General features: G+C 41.9%; 1 protein-coding gene across 5 annotated transcripts in view; it reads right to left on the bottom strand.

Annotated features, from left to right (window-relative positions):
* The window catches only part of LOC118508385 (B-cell receptor CD22), a 126424-nt gene that overhangs the window by 12861 nt on the left and 99815 nt on the right, over window positions 1-13748 (bottom strand). For 4 of the 5 annotated variants that reach the window (XM_036048125.1, XM_036048123.1, XM_036048124.1 and 1 more), the window contains 6 exons: window positions 13103-13363; window positions 12917-13037; window positions 10245-10585; window positions 9991-10164; window positions 7423-7542; window positions 7243-7276 (listed from right to left, as the gene is read on the bottom strand). In XM_036048125.1, the coding sequence (XP_035904018.1) occupies window positions 7243-7276; window positions 7423-7542; window positions 9991-10164; window positions 10245-10585; window positions 12917-13037; window positions 13103-13363 (1051 nt within the window). The remainder of the gene's footprint in view (window positions 1-7242; window positions 7277-7422; window positions 7543-9990; window positions 10165-10244; window positions 10586-12916; window positions 13038-13102; window positions 13364-13748) is intronic. The other variant, XM_036048128.1, reaches the window with a different exon arrangement.

The raw sequence follows: 13748 nt of genomic DNA on the forward strand, positions 1-13748 counted from the left end.
GTGCATAGTGAAAAGATTCATACAAACTTTACGTGCTGATTTGAATCCGTACTTTCGCTTGCAGGATTCAACACTTTCTTTTGTATTAAGTATATAAATCTCCAGCTATAATGACGAGTTTTGGAGTTGTACGATAATCTGACTCTACAGCGAATCAGACTCATCCCACTCCACGCAGCGGTTCGGAGAACCAGCTCTTAAAATATTGGACAGAGGACTTGTCATGAGGCTTGGACAGGGGACATGTGGTCTAAGGTTCATGTCTAGATAAGGTTCTAAGCTATGAGTGCTAAAACCTTGACAGAGGAAATGTCTAGATAAGGTTCTAAGCTATCGAGGCTTTTACAGCGAGTCTAGACTTCGAAGTGATGTTGATGCCTGATAAGTAAGTAAGTAAATTGCTATAGTGACAGTGTGTAATTATGTGACGCTTTTGAGATATAATTTGAGATTGTTTCTCTTAAATGGGATATCATTCTGAAATCTTCAGAAGATGTTATCATATCACTAGCTGATTTCATCTCAATTTTTTTACATTTGTCAAAATATCTGAAACACTTGGTACGCCACTAAGGAAAGAATTTAAGTTAAAAAACTTAACTGACTTTTATAACACACACACATCACAATTTTATAAATCACCAGCGAATTTTAAATTAAAGTCTACCATTTTGTCTTACGAACACAGTGACAACGAATCTCTAGTCTAATTGCATCTTGCCTGGGAGTCCAAAGATAGTTCCAGCATACCCTGTGTGCTGTTCCTGCGTTGAATTTTTAAACCATCATGCAAATACTTTTTACGTGGCCTGAACCTGCTTTCACCCCAATGCTAAGCTCCAGCAGTGGAGAAATGAATTGTTTCACTATTCCCCACTGTGTCAGGTCGGTTGGTTTTCAGGTTCAACTTTTTTGGCTAAGGATTAGCGCAGATATGCAGCAGCGTTATCCGAATGCCAACAATTGCGATAAGCATCGCCGCCCGTAATAGCTTCTATTGCTTGAGGGATTTTAAAAGCTCAACTCAACTCGAGTGAGCAGAATATGCTCATAATAAAATGAGTGCGCAGAGGTCCAGCTCAAACACCAGCATAGAATCGCACCTTAAGCCGGACTGTAGCGCCATTACAGTCACAAGCCATCCGACGGAACATGATGGCTCAGAGCCTAATTGAATCTGGCTTTAATAGAAAACTAGAAACCATTTACGGTGGATATCGCGCATATTGCTGTTCCCTGGTGTTCCGGCGCACACGGCAGTGAGCTTATTGAATTTTTATTATTTATACCGTAAAAATGCAAAAATCCTGTACCATTACCTTGGGCGAAAGAGAAAAACAAATGCAGCCGTTAAGACAAAATGGCGTATCGTATCGTAGGGCGTGGTGTGTGTGTTTGTGGGTGCACGTAAAAACCGTAATCCTCAATTTCTTTTTTCCGATCAGCAAACCAACATTTTGTGGTACGAGCTTTTTGCTGTTGTGTGTTTTCCTTTAGCTTATGATCTCTGCGTCAAGCCGAAGGCAGACCTGGCCCATCGAACCCAAATGGTATATTGTCATTGGAAGCTGTGTTGTTATTACAAGGGTCGGGTCGGCAGTGCAAACACGGCATAAAACGGTGGAACGCTCTTCGGATCGGGAAAATTGGCAAAAAATTGTCGTCCGGGAACATGAAGCGAGAGCGAGTGTGAGCGTGTTTGTGGTGTGGTGGAATTTTAATAGGATTTAATAAGAGATTCGCGATCCCTTACTCTGTGTGCGTGTGTGCTTAACGGTGTACCAGGCATGTGTGGTGGCATTTTTTTGTGAGTATGCGTGTATTGTTGTCTGTATAGAATTGTTTTCCTTCCTCGGGTAATGCCTATTTCGGTTGCGATGCTATTGACTACCACTGCATTGGGAGGAGGAGGATCAGTCTGTTGACTTTTATTCCAAAGGAGAAGCTTTTTTTTGTCTCCCTTTTTTCGGCCCAAGCTTGTTTGTTTCTCATATTCAGAACGCTCATTTTGCGCCCTTCGCGATATGAAGCACTTTGCCTGTAAGACTCCCCGTTTCTCGTTCCAGCATTCTGGCCCGGTATTGTGTCTTTGTTGCGTGAGCTTACTGGTGCTGAAAGTTTTATGTGCTTCATCCGTGAAGCTGTTTTGGGAAGGTTTTTGTCTTTTTTTTTTTCAATTTCCAAGGAGGAACCTTCAGGACCGATAAGGCCGAAAGCAGATGGGTACCGCAGCGAACCGGGTCTGGTTTAGCTGAAAGCCAGTTTGAAGAAGAGCCTCCCATTCGGGGGAGATTGTTAATGGCATTGTTTGGACAGATCGTAAAAGCTGTATGAAAGTTTGATGACATGTAACTCGGGAAGCAAATTGAATCATTGTTCGGTGTCGATGGCTTTGGTGTAAATCAATGTCTACGACTTGAGCGATCGACTTGAGAGCCTTGAACAGAAATCTTATACCTAAGGACATTTAAATTCTCACAAAGGAGTATCGGAAGCTTGAAGAAGAATTTAAAGCTCTTCTCACTTTAAGTGACTACACACACGAAGCTCGCCAACGTCTCCACAGTCCAGCCAATCCTTTCTCAATCTCCCTCAAGGGATTGTTTTCTTTGCCACCCAGGCTCTTTCCGGGCGAATGCGATGCGGAATAAAAAGTGGGAAAGGATGCCTTTATCTCGCAAACCCCCCCAAAACCTAGCCCAACTTAGCTGGTCAAAATCCAATTTTCCTCGAAATCTTTTAACACATATGCCGAATGGGGCTGGCACATGGGTTCTCGCTGCTCGCTGCCTGCTCAAACACATCCGTGTGAACATGAAAAATGGTTCATCCTGCTGGAACGCTATTTGTCATGTGATATTTTCAATTTTCATTGTCAAATGTGCAAAGATTTATTGCCATCGGGATGGTACGCTGGGATGCTTTGGAACTCATGTGTGTGTGTGTGTGTGTGTGTGTGTGTGTGGGGAGAGTTATCGGGAAGGAATGAAGAAAAATAAAATCTAGCAAAATACCGAAAGCTGCCCTTTTGCTGGCACACCTTTGCTGACACACTAATATTGAAACCCGAGGGAAAAACAGTGGAAAGCAAGTGGTGGAAAGTGTTGGTCCACCAACTTGATCAGGAGCAAGAATGCTTCTTTTTCATTTACTGATTTGTGTTCGGTGGGCCAATCGGATGGGACCATCCTCCCATATCCCATTTCGGTGATCGACGATGCAATACCGAACCGAACGGCCAATCAAATCCATTTAAAAGATAAAATTAATCGCCGGCTTTTTGTGATACGGATTCAACGGAAAAAAGCGTTCCTGGAGACAAATAAAAAACGTTAATATTCCATTCTCTCGATGGTTTGTATTCCATTTCACAACTCTGCTTATGAAAGTTTTTCCCCGAAGCTACTTAAAACAGACTGAAATTTTGAACTGGATTAACACCGCAAAAGTGTGAACTTTGCGTCTTTTGGGTGCCGTTTTTTTGGCTGTTGTTTGAGGGTTTGCTGCCGTTACCTTTCATCTGTTGTTTTGGGGACACAGGGATTTTCAAACACACCCGCCAGAACTCTCTCCCCCTGGGACAGCAAAAGGTAAGGTGACAGCAAGCACCGTGTGTTGGGGTCTGTTTTTGGATTTTAATTTTGAAGAAGCAAAAACTAAACGAAACCGAAAATGGATAAAAGCTTTTTTAAAGCGCCTTGTTCCTGTTGCCATTTTTTCTTGGAGCAAAATTGTACAAGAAATGTTGGGAGATAGCGAAAAAAAAAACGGAGGCAGCTTTCGGTAGGAAAGATCCCCAGAAGTATGTTTGTTTGTACCCCCAAAAAGCTTGCCGACCTTTGCGTTCCTTTTTAGGGAGGGTTTGAAGCTGTTTGTGGTCACCAAAAACCAAATCCCGCGAACCTGTGCATGCGAGGACAGCATCGTTAAAATGCCATCAGGTACTCCGACTCGGGTTGTTGTTTCGTGCTTGCCACGTGCGCGGTAAAGTGAAGCAGAAGAAAGGAGATGTTTTCCCCGAAGCCCCCAAAGGGAAAATGGAAACCCTCAAAAAGGGAAAGCACAGGGTTACTACCGATGTATCTGGTTCGCACCAAAACAATGTATCTTTCTTGTGCTTTGCATGCTGGTTGCTCACGGAATTATGTTGTGGTTTTCGGTGACAAAGTTCTAGTTTTGTTTGGTAGAAAGAAATACAGCTTACCGGGCAATCTTTTCGGAAGGAAGGTAAGTCTTAAGCCTTTCCTTGGAGGAAAAGAAAATATTTTCCTTTTGATTCTGTGGTACTACAAGGTACATCTTTGATTATGAGAGTAGTAGAATAATATTTTCAATAGCCGATAGCCAAACATAGGCAGCCTTTGGATGGTGTGGGAATTGCTATTGCTATAGATAGCTCAAAAGTTTAAATTTAGCTCAAATTCTACAATCAATAAATACTGTATAAAGCATCACCTGATTTTGGAAGATAAGGATAAATAAGGAGAAAAAAATCAGGATCGGAAAAGGATAGCATGCGCCTGTCCTGAGATCAGGAGTGATGAGTCGTAGAGTTTTTAACAAGTCAGGACCACAGTAAGCGTGGGCTGATTGTTTGGGTTTCATATGTTTTAACTTTAAATATAGAACAGCAAATACTTTTGGAAAATTGTTTTTGAATTATCCTTAACTAAATTAATAAGTTGATTGCTTAGGTCAGTTTCAAGATTGCTTCTTACTTTGGTTGGTTCATCGTAGGAAAGGTATTCTGAATGCTGTCTTAGGAATTTGTCAAACTATGCATTTCTTCATCAGGATATTCTCTTCCTTATGGACCATAGTTGATGATGATGGTTACCAAGGTATTCTCATATCAGCATTGTTGTGTTTTATGCTCATAAAAAGCTGAGGAGGTTTGAAGAAGCGATTTTTTACCAATAGGTTTAAAATTTCTCCATAGGGTATATTTAGTAGGTTTAAAATTTGGGAATGAATTTGTGGGATCAGGACACCGCTAAAATTATTTTGATTTCTATCTGGAGGCTAGCATGCTGAATTACTTTTGACTGGTGGTCAGGATCTCAACACAGACTGCCACAAACTGCCTTCAATAGTGATGAAATCTGACTATCCAACAATGTGATATCAATAATGGTAGGCGAGCATGTCCAAAAAGGCCGTTAAGTCTTAACGAAATTGTAACTTTTTATAATGTTTATGACGAAAAAAGTGATGGAAAGCTGTTGTAGTATATCTGCTATATCTGCTAACAGCATGTTAGATCATCCCGTACCTGCCTCACAAACCAAGAAAAGGGCAAGAACCATAAAAGATTCAGAAATTAGCATAAACTACCGCATGCCGATGCGACAATCCAAACATGCAGCAAATAAGGAAGACACATTGTAAACCCAAAACTCGGAACAACTCAGCAACCACACGTTTGCCAAACATATGATGGACAAATGTTGGCTGACCATCAAAGAAAGCTTCTATTTATTAGAACTAGTTCTATTTATTAGAACCGCTCGAGAAGCAAAGGCAGACAGTGCCGAGTTACAGACGAAGCATGTTGCTGATGCAACTCGAGACTCCGACGTTAGTAAAAGTAACCAACGTCCAGAGTCTCATTTCAACCCGTCGTTGTTCAATCACTGAAGGGAATCACTGAAGGGTCGATCCGACACCAGTTGTCTAAGTTCACCTCCGCTCGATGTGTCATCGCGTAAAAGTCAGAGTTAGCACTTTCCAATGAGTGCCGCGCACCAAATCGTACCGCGACCGTAAGCCATAGAATCGAACGTGTGCCGAAGCGTCATCCGAACGAACCGCATTTTTAACCACACTGTCGTCGTATTAATTTTAATATAAAAACAGGGAATTCCCAAAATCATTTACAGTTTCCCCTTGGTTTTGGCAATAATAACCTTGAAAGATCTCTGCCCGCCAATTCCAGATTTCCTGGACTTGTTTTTCAACGTGGCTAGATAGTCAGACCTTTGTATGGGTCTTATCGCGAGAAGATCAGCCGGTTTCTCCTCAGCCAACGGATCACTCCTTATAGTATAACAATATTAGGTTCTGTAATATAATTGGTAATGATGATAAACTTGGAAAATTTGAAGATCCAATCTCCAAAAAGATTCAAATTGAATTGGACTTAATGACGGATTCGGATCCGGCTCGATATTTGAAACCGATTCGGATTCGATGAGGATCAGATGAGGTGATTGGATAATAGTGATTGAGTTGGAATATTACTGCCGTCTGCTCAAAATTATTTTCGTTGTTAGCTTTGTTTGTATATATTTAAAGAGTGTTCTGTAATATTTATTGGTAGACAAGAAGAAACATGCAGAAAGAAGGGTTCAAAAATCCATTGTAATTCAATTATCCCATCGCTAGATGAGGACACCCTCAGGATATCCTTTAGGTAAAGAACTAAGATAAGTTGATTTAAATGATCCATTTATCTTTAATGCTTTCTATTTGGTTCAAACGCATTGTTATCATGAAAACCACTGGCAGAATAATGAATACATCAATTTGGACTACAAAACTACGCGTTGCTATTATTTTGCGCAAGCTTGTATCTTGAGAACAAAGATACCGAATAAAAAAGAAAAACCCTAGTCCCCCGTATTGTGTCGTTCCAATCCTGCCCGGTACAGGAAACGATATAACGATCGATCGACATGTTTCGCCATGCAGAGCAAGCGGAACTGTGGCCAGCGGAAGCATGTAGCGTACCGATGCTGCATGCATAAAATCTGTATCATTTCTGAAGCACCAAATCAAATCGGCACTTGTTCACCGTACCCGTGCGCCCGTCGTCATACATATTCACAACGGTTTCGCAAAACACGGCGTCTCAAGATGGTGGCGTCTTTCGGTTACGGTGTATTGAGGAAAACTTGATCGTTGTAACGACGTCTGACAGAATTTTAAGTTTTATCCCCGCGCGCATCACTCGACCACAAGCTTACCGCTCTTCCACACTGTTGCCGCTGGTCCAGTGCCGGTTGACGGGGAAGTATAATTAGATTTCCGCCATCGTAACCGTCCGACATTCCTGCGACATTGTGCCAGCGTTACGTTGCTGTACGGGAGAATGGGTTTTCCCGATTCCCGACCGTATGTTTCGATATCGACGGTACGAAGCGGTTCTCCATTTCTTTCGACCACTTGAACGAAACTGCTATCCGAAGCTGAAATGCTTCGAACGCTGTGCTGATGCTAGGGATAAAACGCTACGGCACTTACCTATCCTTTTCCGATGTTTTGTAGTTGTTGCGATCTGAAGTGGGCAAAAGCGGAGGAACGGAGAAAGAAACAGAAGAGCGCATAAGATGGGATGTGAATAAATGCATGGAAATTAAGAAACATTAACAGACGAACGCCTTTGCTGATTCTGCCGGTCTGTTGCGCGGGTGGTATACTTACTCCGGAAGCAGCATTTGCGCGCCCGCACTGCGTAGATGCAGAGACAGATGAGTATGAGAAAGGCGGCCAGACATCCGCCCGCAATGCCGAGCAGATAGCTCAGCTCCAGCGGTTCCACTACTTTTAGCCAGCAGCGAATCATCCGTAGCACCATGTCGGGGTTGAGGCGTCGTTGTAAGCGCGCGGTTCCGAGTGGTCGCGTGCGGAGTATCCCGGTGGAGTTAGTATGTAATTGGAAAATTAATTAAAGCTCAGTTGTTTGAATGACGTGTGTATGTAGGGTTGGCACATATTGCAGGTACAGAATAAGGGGGAATTTTGCATCCCTTTTGGGAGTTTTGAGAAATTGTTTAGGATCAACCAGCAGACAGCTCCCGCAGGGTAGGAAGCATACTGCAAGAAGGACACAGTGCACGGTGAAATGATGCGGGTTACAAAACTTTACACAACATTTCTCGTTCGTTGGTGAGGAGATATTTTGCTGTACGCGCGTACGCGTAATGGCTTAATTATGATCATTTGTAATGATCGTAATAAGCGACAAAGTTTTCGCGCGCTTTCACGGTGTTTTGCCGGGGTTGCAAAATGGTTGGAAAAGGATTGTGGCTGGCCTGAAGAAAGCACAAGAAAATGTGCGTGCTGCCGGGCCTCATCAGCCTTACGGTGCCGTGATGATGTTTGCTGAGCGGTAGTCATTCGTAACTACGGAAGCAAAAGTTTCCCATTCATAGTACGTGAAAGCACGGCGAAATCGTTAAATTGTGCTTGGAGTTTAAAACCAAAACCCCAAAAAAAAATGAGCATGAAAAGTTTGCTTCTTATTTTTGGGCTAACCAGATTATCGTACGATCTAGAATTGTAACAGGAAAGTGCTGAATAATGGTTTGAAATTTTAGCTAAAATACACTTCTTATACAAAAGTTTCTGTTACGTACGAGTTTACTAAAATAAGTGAATCATGCTCATGCTTATTTAGAGAGTCATTTGATATCTGCGAACGGACTCAAGGGGTTTAATTACATGAATCAGTTCACTCTACTAGTACTTCATCCCATCCCAAAACGCTCGATCACGGGTAAAACGAAACGTGCGGTAAGAATGAATCCTTGAAGATAATTGACGGTATCAGATATGTGTGATTTGTCTGATTTTAACCCAAGGCTATACTAGGTTCCATTCAAAATATGATAGGGACGTCTGAATTGCGAGCGAGTTTTTTTGGAAATATATTTGCAGCAAGTCTTGGTCTGCCATTTCTGGATTTGTTTACTGAAATTGCTCGTAGCTAGACATTAGACCCTGCATTCTTGGAGGTTGTCCATAAGGGGTCTTATACCTTTCTTTCAATCTTTAAGAGCTTGAGTTTAAATTTTAATTTAAATAATGTTGACATACTTGTATCTGATGCACTCCTGCCTCTTTCTATAGCCGCACCTATATGTTTGGTGTAACTTTCAGGTTTAGATTTATTCTTTCTTCTGCATTATTAACAAATAAACAAACCTTGCCAAAAAAGGGTATTTGTGTTTGTATATTCAACTTTCGCTTATCAGATTCTGCCTAAACTGATCAAACTACGAGCCTCAGGTCACGAGAATTATTATTATGGTTTTGGTGACGCAGTTTCGAGACAAAATCATGCCATGGGTATTTTTACCTTAGTTGTTGTACAAATTTAAGACAGTCTAGTTTAGCAATTAATTGAGGTTAAATAAAATAACATAACTTGTTTCTACAGCAGTTTGTCTGAAAATGCAATTTGTCCGTTGTATCCGGTAGCTGAGGCGACAGCGGCGCCAGTCTTCTAACGGCAGGACCGGGGTTCAAAGCCCGTTCAGACCGCCTCCCTGTACGTTACGGTTGACCACTTTACTTCGGGTAAAATACAGTCAAAGAAAGCCACACATGGCATGCCGAGACCTCTCGAGATTATAGTGCCAAGGAAGATGGAAGAAGGTTCCAATTACGTCTATAGCGCTCAAAATCTTAAAACCGCAGAAACTTTTTCGACGTCACGGGAAAAAATCATTCGAAATTTGAAGAAATTTTGAAATTCTACACATCTATTTCATTTTGAGCCAAATGATGGTAGTATTTCTTCTTTAAACCAATGGATAATATATTTTCAATAAGTTAAGCTAAGAGTCACCTTAGGAAACATGAACTTATCAAGGTTTTCAATTGGTAGAACCTTCGTTTAAATTGGGCCATTTTCATTACTGTTTCTTTTAAAGTAATTTAGCATGAATATGGATATCCGTTAAGTCTATGGCTGATGTAAGATCTGAATGTACATTTTTCCGATATTTTTTTCGATCGACGTAGTGTGCGGCCATAGAAAGTGGCATCAGAGTAAATATCACCTGTCTTGGAAACACGTTACGGTTTAGGAGAATCTACAGACCACAGATTAGATAATTTATATGGATTGGAACAAATAAACGTAATCGAACTCTCCTTTCTCTTACTATTTTATGCTATTGCAACATCCCAATATAAAATAGGTTGAATAATGCCTCAAAACCGGACGTGAAGCATTGAGTCTGGATGAAGTCCCTACACACTCACCTGAGAACATTCCTTCGACGCGTAAGCTGATGGCGTGCCGATCGGTTCCTCTTTCGTTTTCAACCACCAGATAGTAGGGCCTTTGGTCTTGCAGATCAGCATCGTCGATGTGTAGCGTCGCTAGATAGCAATCCTCCCGACTATCCTGTGTGACATCATCTACCCGATATCGTCCTGAGAAAGAGTTTTCACACATTAAATTAAATTCTTAGGACTAAAGATCCTCAAGAAACTCTAAAGGTGTCTTTCCTCACCTATTCCAGATCCTGCTTCCAGCCGAAGCGAACCCCATTCCCAGGCAACATGGCGCGGCCGTGGATCGGCACACACGATCAACGATAGCGTGGCCGAGTCACCCTTCCTTACCGAAACCGAATGGCCCGCTACCCCACCCGACGCGGAGGTGGTGCGCAGGACCTGCGGTGCACCGACGACTTGCAGCGCAATCGGATCGGACGTTACGGTTCGCTCCTGACCGTTGATGAAGTTTGTCGCACGACACTCGTACTCGCCCTGATAGTCGTACGTCACGTTGTCTATCACGAGTCGGGATTCACGGCCCCGATCGAGGAACGGTTTGCCTTGGGTGGAAATTCTGTTGCGGAGAAAAGAGGGAACACCCCAACACCGTAATGGAAAAGGATTAAAAAGCTTGCTTGCGTGTAAAATGCAGTTCCGTGAAAAACATGAAAATGAAACAAAACAAGATTTATGAAAAGATGCTGAATGAATTATGGAGCGAGAAAAATGGGAAAAAAAACCCAGAAAAGTCGACGAAGCGGAATGAAAAGCGGGACAAAATGGAACATTTTCTAACAGAAAAATGTGGATTTACGGCACGGATGAGCAACAGAACAAGGGGAGGGGTGGTATGGGTGCGCAGAAGTCCTTTTCAGCTCCGTTTCCGTGCTTCATTTCCCGGTGCACTGGCACGAACGGAAAAGCGTTAATGAATTTTAATTAAAAGAATAGCATCCTCGAACAGTGCAGTGTGCCCTCGTCAGCGGCCAGCCAGCGGGCCAGCAAAGGGCTCGTTGCTGCATGCGGTCATAAATAAATAATTACATGCCGGCTGAATGGTCGGCTTTTCACGCGCCCGGTACATGCCTTTATGCCGGGGCGTGACGAGGATGCACAGCCTTAAAGGGAGAATTAAAGAATCTCCACACTTCTGGTGACTTGTGTTGCACTGGGCTGTGTGTGTGAGTTGTTGTTCGCTCTAAATTTCCAACTGAAGCTACCAATGATACAGGATGGTACCTCCCTTTTTCAGCCATCTTGACGCGGGTGGTTTTTGTATGGAACATTTAGCTGGTGCTGCTTCTAGCATTCCTGCTACATTGCGTAGCGATGAATGGAGTTTGTGCTCATGATGTTTATTATGCATCGAATCCATTTAATTCCCACATCAAAAGTGTACTTTGGTCCTAACCAGCCGTGTATGACGTTGCTTTTTAAATGTGCGCAAGAGTAGTTAGAAACAATTTATGCTTTTAATCGTAAATGGTTTCCACATAGGGATATTTGTTAGCCTTTTTTTAAGTTTTGCCAAGTGTAGACGTGGCATGGATTTAATTATAGTTTGAAATGTTTTACTTTCATCATCCCAAGGATATCGTTTTGTTGTTCATCGCCGTTACCTTGTATTTAATCAGTTTTGTCATACCGATGGCATTAGCTACACCATGTTAAATATTATTTATGTTTCAGGAATATTCAGTTCGATTTCGCCTAAGCATTACTAAAATCAGATATAGTTTGAGTAAATGTTTTTATCTAAACACAGAAATCTATACATGTGATCTATGATATTTGTTCTATAGGGGCAACAGCTGCGCTGGTTTTCACGCGACAGGACCAGGTGACAGTTCCCATCTAGACCGCCTCTCCGTACGCAGGAGCCAACTTCAGGTCAAATCAAGTCACAAAAAGCCACAAATAGTTAACCGAGATCTTTCCAGGTTAAGAGTGCTAAAGAATGTAGAAGATTCTGATGAAAGCTTGTATAACAAAATCGAACAATCAGAACGCAGATTAACTAAAACAGGGAAACTCATTAGGAAGCTCCAGTCAAAAGACCTAACATTTTTGAAAAATTTGTCAGTGAACATATCACAGCTTGAAACAGTTTTTCAAGAATAACGAGGTTTCAAGTTTAAAAATAATAATTCATAAAGGTTTTATAATGAGATAAACTCTAAAGCGTTAGTTGAGTGATGTAAACTTTTAACAGTCGTAATTAATTGTAATATCTTTTATTTACATTTCTGGTGCGTTAAAAACAGGTCTGAAAGTTTCCAAAAACCTCTTTGTTTTTCTCTCTCTCTTTCTGATATCTTTCACTGTAACTTTTTGGCTAAAAGACCTCTAAGGTGATGCTTGTTATTTCTGGCTTACTAGACTTAATTATACCACGCACTGGATAATCAATCCTCACTACAAATTACAAAAGCTACAAAAAGCATTTGTGCTTTCTTTGGTGGATTATTTGCTGGAAGCATTTAACTTGTAAAACATCAACACACATCTAACACTGCTTCCCAATAGCTGACTGAAGTCACCAGATACCGGAGCGTTAAAAAAAAAAAAAATTCATTAATATGGCTTGAGAAACACTGCATAAGGTAAACAAATCGGTTGGGTTGACAGGACTATTGAAATACCATTTTATGGTGGCGAAATGTAACTCTGCGAACATAAAATTGGCATAATGAAAAAGTGTGGTAGTGCAGAACTGGAAATAGCTATCGATATTTAAAAATAAGCCAAAAAACGTTTGATTTGAATATTTTTAGGAGAAAAATAATACAACCGGATACAACTATTAATACTATATGAAGGGTGACGAATCATTACTGCTAATTAAGATTTATCTGCGAAAAGAAATGCAACTAGTTCCTTAAGATACAAAACCAGTAGAACATACCTTTGCACCCATTTGTAGGTGGGAGCAGGATTGCCCTCGGCCACACACTCAAATGCAGCCGGACTGAACAGGGGAGCCGTGGTGAGTCGGTCCGGTCCGGCGGACAATATTTTTGGTGCATCTGTAATTGAGAAATCGCGCTTTATTGTCCATTTGTTTTTTGCTGATCATTGCCAGAGAACTCACATTTCACGTCCAGCTGTACGGACATCGTGTCCGACGTGCCGACCGAGTTCTGTGCCTGGCACGTGTACAGCCCGGCATCACGTCGCCCGACCGGACGCAGCTGGAGCGATTCCTGTAGGCTAGCGATCTCGGACCGGCCAGCCCTACGCCACACGATGCTGGCTGGAGGGTTAGCATCCGCCACACAGCGCAGGATAAGCGAATCTTTGCCCTCTTCCAGATCGATCTGTGGCGCTCCCATCAGTCTCACGGTGGGTGCATCTAGAAATTGGTAGGAAAAAAACGGACGATTTAATGAAACATTTAAACAAACACGGAAAGCACAAAACAAAGCATGAAAATATCATATTTATCGATCACGAACTCAATTCGCATCACTTAGCATGCGATTGCTACTTTTTTTGTCAGTGCAAGGTTCACAAGTTGCATGCGCGTGTGACCGACCTTTGTTGCTCATTAATTTTAAACAGCCGACCGTTGCCTTTGAGGCGTTTTACATTATTCTGCCGGTTAATATATTATGATTTCAGCGAACCAAAAAAACAATGCCAAAATGAAGCCACGGATAAATGGCTAACGGTCTCGTTTGAACTCTTGGTGCGTTGTTTTTCATCGGCTCCAGGTCACATATAGAACCCTCGATATA

This window comes from Anopheles stephensi, chromosome 2 (genome assembly GCF_013141755.1).
Source record: "Anopheles stephensi strain Indian chromosome 2, UCI_ANSTEP_V1.0, whole genome shotgun sequence".
NCBI classification, from domain to species: domain Eukaryota; kingdom Metazoa; phylum Arthropoda; class Insecta; order Diptera; family Culicidae; genus Anopheles; species Anopheles stephensi.